General features: G+C 36.1%; 1 protein-coding gene across 1 annotated transcript; it reads left to right on the forward strand.

Moving 5' to 3' along the window:
- The first annotated feature begins 2,899 nt into the window (after positions 1 to 2,899).
- Positions 2,900 to 4,967, forward strand: LOC127130661 (pentatricopeptide repeat-containing protein At1g26900, mitochondrial). Its single transcript, XM_051059632.1, has 6 exons — positions 2,900 to 3,350; positions 3,648 to 3,743; positions 3,995 to 4,078; positions 4,192 to 4,265; positions 4,347 to 4,408; positions 4,853 to 4,967. Exons 1-6 carry the CDS (start codon positions 2,900 to 2,902, stop codon positions 4,965 to 4,967), a joined length of 882 nt encoding a protein of 293 aa, XP_050915589.1.
- The last annotated feature ends 1,363 nt before the right edge of the window (positions 4,968 to 6,330 follow it).

Consider the following 6,330-nt stretch of genomic DNA (forward strand, 5'->3'; position numbering starts at 1 on the left):
CACCTTAAGAGAATATATCTTTCATTTATGAAAAAGGTTTTCTTGATTAATCGCACGACGGCGAGAAAGAGTTTGATTGATTGGTTTTATTTTGAGTAATGGCGAGAACTTGGATGAGAGAGATATCCATCTCGAATCCTAGTCTCAGGAGTGCACGGTATACACCATGTTCCATTTCCATCTTTATTGGCAAAAAGTGTTTAATAAAGATTAAGTGTTTTGAATTTGATTGAGAAAGGGGTTTGAAGAAATCACACTGACAATTTTAGACGATGGCGAGAGCTAAGATAGGCAAGGCATCCACCTTGAATCTTAATCTCAGGAGTGCACGGTATACACCATGTTCCATTTCCATCTTTATTGAAAAAGTGTTAAGGTAGGAATCAAGTATTTTTTGAGTTTGAAAGACGAATATTTATAAGAACGAGACATAAGCCCCAGGATCGATAATTCAGGGTTCCACCGAAATGCAAGATTCCGATGGTCCTTTTTCATTCGAATTATTTAAGAAAAATATTTAATGGACAACGAACACTTGATAAGGATCAATTGTTCAACGAGTTACACCAGAATGCTTGATCCCAACGACCCTTGTTTTGTCCAAGTTAATTATTAAGTGTTTTAAGAACAAAAGAAAAGAATGAATGGTTAATCCAAAACATGAGGCTCAGGACTGATCATTCGAGGGTTCCCACCGGAATGCAAGATTCGAATGGTCCTCTTCTTTCGTGTTTTAAAAAAAGGAATTTAATCGAGTTATAAAGATAGTTTGAAAATAAAATAAAATTATAGGGATAAAAAATAAAATTTACAATTTTATATGTATATTGAATTAATTTTATATATTATCGAGTTCCCACCAGAATACTAGATTCAAATGGGAGGAAATGAAATTAAATGTTGAAACTATGGAAAGTTAGTGAAATTTAAATCGAAAATTTTAGTGAATGTGAATGTGATTATTTACATGTGCAAAGGCATGAACATAGATATCAATAACCTAATTAAATTAATTAACACATGGAAATCAAATAACCGTACCAAATCCCATATCAAAAAAAGTCAATAATTAAGAAAATCTAAAAAAAAAACTAAACATTTAAAAATCTAAACAACTAATTAATGATTAAATTAAATTAATAAAAATATAAAAGTAAAATAAATAGTAAGAAATGATAAAAAATTTAAATGAAATAGTAAGCATAAAAAAAAAAGAAAAGAAGATATGCGATACTCCCATGTATCGAACCCATCCCACTATAGAAAGTGAAACTGCTCTCTCTCCACTAGGCCACTTATGGTCATTTGTTATCCTAATAATAACTTGAATATATGAACAGGAATAACTGAAGATAGTTTAGAATAAAAACTAATTAAAAGAGGTGGGCTACTGTTAATGGACAACTAATTAAAACGATGGAAGAATCCCAAAGGGTAACCCTAGCCGCCTAGCTGTTGGGTTTAAGAGATTAATGGATAGTAAATGAATGGGGAACACAAAAAAACAATATATTAACAGACACTAATTAATAAAAAGATGCAAAGGAAGACTAAACGATATTGTGTTTTAAATGCTTGTTTTTAAAAAATAAATAAAAGAAAGAGGAAGAGAGAGGAAATGCATAGTAAACCCAGAACACTCCTTCATCGTCCTCACGCAAAAGCTCCCACTCCCTCAATCTCACTCGTCATCTCTCAATCTCTCGCACTCTCAACCTCATTCCATCTCTCAATCTTTCACACTCTCGCAATACCCTACTCTTACCCTAAATGAGAAAACCATGGCCTCAAAAGAAAATCAAACAATAACGCTCACCTTCGGCGGTGGTTCGGCGGTGACGTTGATGCTTGAATCTTCCTCCCTTCACCTCAAAGTCTTTAGGGTTTTCAGCCGCCGCTCTCTCCTCTCTCGATTAGGTTTTTTCTCTCTCTGAAAAATTTAGGGTTTTTTCGTGGTCCTCCTCACCTCTCTGCTTCGCTCCTTTTATACTCACCACCTTAGGGTTTTGAGCTGGTTATGGAGATCCAAAAGGGTATCTCTGCGAAATCCTTTAGGGCGCTCAGTTTGTTTGCCTCAATTTGGTACTCGATCTGAAAACGGTAATATGAACCTACGCTTTCTTGCTTTGATTTCGTCTTGATTCTCTTTTGGGGTATTTGTTGAATTTTTACCGCCTTGCTAATTTACTTGTTTTTACTGCAGTGAAAAACCGGTGAAATTTAAAACTCCAATTATCACAGGGATTTTTTATCGTGATTTTGGGTTGAGTTTCTTCAGTGGAAGAATTGTCATTTCCTGATGATGACTTCTATCAGTCATAAAAAACAGAAGGCCTTCATAGGTATGAATGTATCTTTTGTTTTGTTGCATCAAGTTGACATTAGCCCGAACTCGGCTTGTTTTAATGACTCATAAAAACTTATGGTCGGACCAAGTTTCAATGGCTTTGGTATAATTTCATGGAATTTAAATTGTGTACCAATTGGTCTTTCTGCAGAGCCAACATCACATGAGTTGCTCTCCGCTTCCCACATGAAAGGACTAGAATTAAGAGAAAGAGCAGAAGAGCCGGTACACAACAAGATCGAGGACTAAAACACTGTTTCGGGATACTTTCAGGTACATCTCCATTGCTCGATTTCAATGTGTTTCGCTTGACTGGTCTTTTATTGTCATTGTCGTGCTGTTTTCTTCCTTTGATGTGTCCATCAAATTCCAAAGTTCTAATACGTTAGTGCAAGTATCCTTCAACTTCTGTGTTATGACTTTTCTCTTTGATCTCTGTTGTGGATTTTTCCTAGGTGGTTCGAAAGAGCTTCGGTTAGCGGTTGTATTATATGAAGTTTTATGAATTCAGAATTGGGTTCAGCTTGGAAGGTTTTTGAGTTATTCTTGAAGATGTGTTGTATTGGGATTAAAGCTAATGTTGCCACTATGTTGAGTCTTTTGTGCGCAGCTGGTGATGTGGGGGACTTTGTTTTGGGGAAGTCTCTTCATGGTTACTGTATCAAAATTGGATTCGGTTATAATTTAAATGTTGTTACTGCATTGGTTGATATGTACGCAAAAATGGGCAATATCTATTTGGCACGAGAAGTTTTTGATAGTCTTGTGGAAAAGGATGTTGTTTTATGGAACTGTTTGATAAGAATTCATGCAAGGAATTGCCTGGTTGAAGAAGAAGTGGCATTACTACAGAAAATGAGCTATGAAGGAGTGAGACCTAACTCTTCTACTTTCGTTGGGCTGCTTTCGGTGTACCCTGCATCCGGATCTATGCATGGAGTTAAATATGTTGCTAGTTTGATTGAAGAGGAGAAACTAGAACTGGATGTGGTTCTTTGGAGTGGTGATTCATAACCGCATTGCCTTGTTGATGCGTAGAGACGAGGCGTGTTGACGAATGAAGGCTTGTGCTTGTTGTTGATTGAGAGGGAGATGATGAAGATCGTTGAAATTGGTTTATAGAAGGTCTCCGATGACTCTTTATGAAGACGAAGCCTATTCCAAATCATGAGTTTCTCTCTTCCCAATTCTGTTTTTGATGTTCTGTTAAGGATTTCTTCTTCTTCAATTCCTTGTGTGTGGCTGTGTTCTTCAATTTCATCTTGCTTCTCCTTAATATCTCTGTTTCTGTTCCTGTTAGATGTGGTTCGAGGGAGGTCGCAGGATGGCGCTGGAAGCAGGTTGAAGGGTGCAAAAGTTCTGGTATGGAGGTTTTTTCAGTTTGGTTATCAATTCGGTATGTCATGGAATTTGGGTGTGTCGTTGTTTTTGGAAGATGGTTAGAAGCTGTTATGAGAGTTCGTTATTTTTGTTGTGGATTTGGAGTCTGTTATAGGTTTTCGTTGAAGGTTTTCTTATGGTTTTGTTGAATTATGCAAGTTTTGTTTATGAGAGAGTTGGGTCAGTTATATGTTGATTGAAGATTTTTGAAAGTGAAGTTTTCTTTTTTGGGGAATGAAGAATTAGTTGTGAAGTTACACACTGCAGGTTGGGTTCTCTTTGCCTGTTATGGTGAAGCCAAGTCCGTAGCAGTGAGTGAAGAGCAAACAGGTTGCCTTGGTTCTGAAAAAGGTTAGAGGTTAGTTACTGGTTCGGTTAAAGAGATTCAAATGGAAGCCTTTTTCTGTTATTCTATTATGGTGTGGTCGAAGAGTTTTTTGAACTCAGTTTTGGATGGTTATTAGGGAGGTTTGGTAATTGCGGTTTGAATTTCGTTAGGGATTGTTTCGAGAATTGGTTTCGGTTAGTGAATGAATTGGTGTGATGTTAATGTTGTGGATTAAATGCTCATCTGCTACTTGTTTTTTGTGTATTGTTTTTATGTTATGATGTTTTGCAGTTGCTGGCCTGCTATGCAATGCTAACTTGTGGTTTGAATTGGCAGGTTGACTCGGCGATGCGGTATGTGAGTTAGCTCGGGTCCAAGGGCCGTTTTGGAACTGTTTTGAAGTTTTGGTGCTCATGTTCTGGACCTTCAATTGGAATGCCAATGAAGCTGCTTCGGAGTTTGAATTCAAAGAGATTGGTTCGTGGCATTGGACTGATGTAGGATTACATTATGAGTTTAGAATGACGATTGTAATCTTTTTAGTTTTGGATTTAAATTGAATGATTGAACAAAAAGTGCTTAGAAATTTAATGTAATTGAGCTTGATATCGGGTGTATTAAATTGGACTCGAAATGGTTTGTGTATGGTTGAATATTAGCCGCATTACATGTCGGTTATACGCATAGCAAGGTGATTTATGTGAGTTGTGGGTTTGTTGTTGGTGTAGTTTTGTTCATGCCTTAATTCCACCTTGCTTTATGTACTGCAGGTAACTTTTTTTGTTCATGTGTTGAAGTGGACTAAACAAAATCTTGCAAGCTAATGACATCAATGTTGAACTTGGAAGCATCATAATGGAAAAGATTCAAGGACCAATTAAACCTCAGGATTTAGGATTAGGATTTGGATAATCCGGATTGACTTTGGTCAAAGTTGACAAAAAAGTCAAATGTTGACCAAAGTCAACATTTAGCCATAAAATGTGATTTTTTTGTAAATTTTCATGTAATGAACAAAGTATGATGTATTGTAATGGCTACTTGAATGAGACTTTGGTCATGAATTTGATATTGTAGTGAATGAATTTGAATTGAACTGACATGAACATGCTTTGCAAATGATATGACTTCGAATCAACTATGACCATAACTTTTAGCTGACTTAAAGTCAAAGCAAAAATCCGTGAATGAAGTGTGAAAGAAAAACCTATGACAAATCTTGAATGAACCATTAAATAATAACCAAAATCGGGGTGTGACATCAGCTCAAGTACTCTTTTGACCCCATTCCCTTTGCATATTGTTAAGCTTATGTCAAATATAACTTTTCCCAAGTTTGGCACAAAATGAACGAGGTAATCAAAAGTTATGGTGTTGTAAGACCCCAATTTTGACCCTAAGATCCCTCATATAATTTCATCATAAGCATTAGCATTGGGATCATACCTTGGCATCCTCCTTACCCCTCTTTCATTGGGTTTGTTTTCGGAGAGATCACCAAGCACTTTGTGATTATATCATACTTGTATTTTATCATTTCACTAACCAAAATATCAAAAATATATCTTTGCATTTGCCTAACTCTTTTGTAGAAAGCGCATGATCTCCACTAATCTATCAAGTTCACATCTAGGCTTTGAGACCCTCATGAACAAAGAGGACAACCAAGAATTTATCCAAGGATGGTTATGAGCATCATATATGAGTCCCAATGTTCTCTACATGTTATATTGCTCAAGTTTTCTTCAAGAGTTTGAGGGTGATTTTCCTTGGAAACCCTAGTTTGAATGGGTATCTTGAGTAACTTCTCCAACAAGCTATCTCACCAATTGATCAAATTTCTCAAGGGACACTTCAAAATTCATAATGTTATGCATATATGATCTACCGTGAGCCTAAAAAGTCAATAGAATTGAAGATTAGCAAGTTGGTTGATGGTGGTTGACCAGATGAATTCATCTAATCAAAACTGGGTCTCCCTAGACCCTATCTCCTACAATTTTCACCATATGAAAATGATTCCAAGTGAAAACTTACTCTAAATGACATTCCAAACAACTTTCATGTTTAGACCTAGATCTAGTTTTTCTTGGAAAATCATTTTCTATGTTGAAACATTATAGGTCATTTTGTCTAAACCCTAATTTGAAAGTCAACTTTCCAAGGCCATAACTTGCTCAATTTTTATGAGATGAAAGATTTCTAGGTTTCAAAATCAATTTCAATTACTTAAACTTTGATGTTTGGAGTGGGACCTAATTCAACTTTTTCGAGC

Source organism: Lathyrus oleraceus, chromosome 3 (assembly GCF_024323335.1).
Source record: "Lathyrus oleraceus cultivar Zhongwan6 chromosome 3, CAAS_Psat_ZW6_1.0, whole genome shotgun sequence".
Classification (NCBI taxonomy): Eukaryota; Viridiplantae; Streptophyta; class Magnoliopsida; order Fabales; family Fabaceae; genus Lathyrus; species Lathyrus oleraceus.

What these genes read in the sequence shown, in the direction of transcription:
- LOC127130661 (XM_051059632.1), top strand. Translation starts at nt 2,900, where the DNA reads ATGTGTTGTATTGGGATTAAAGCTAATGTTGCCACTATGTTGAGTCTT. An exon ending in TTCGGTTAGTGAATGAATTG is followed by an intron (nt 4,266 to 4,346) that starts GTGTGATGTTAA and finishes GATGTTTTGCAG; the next exon opens with TTGCTGGCCTGCTATGCAAT. An exon ending in CAGGTTGACTCGGCGATGCG is followed by an intron (nt 4,409 to 4,852) that starts GTATGTGAGTTA and finishes CATGTGTTGAAG; the next exon opens with TGGACTAAACAAAATCTTGC.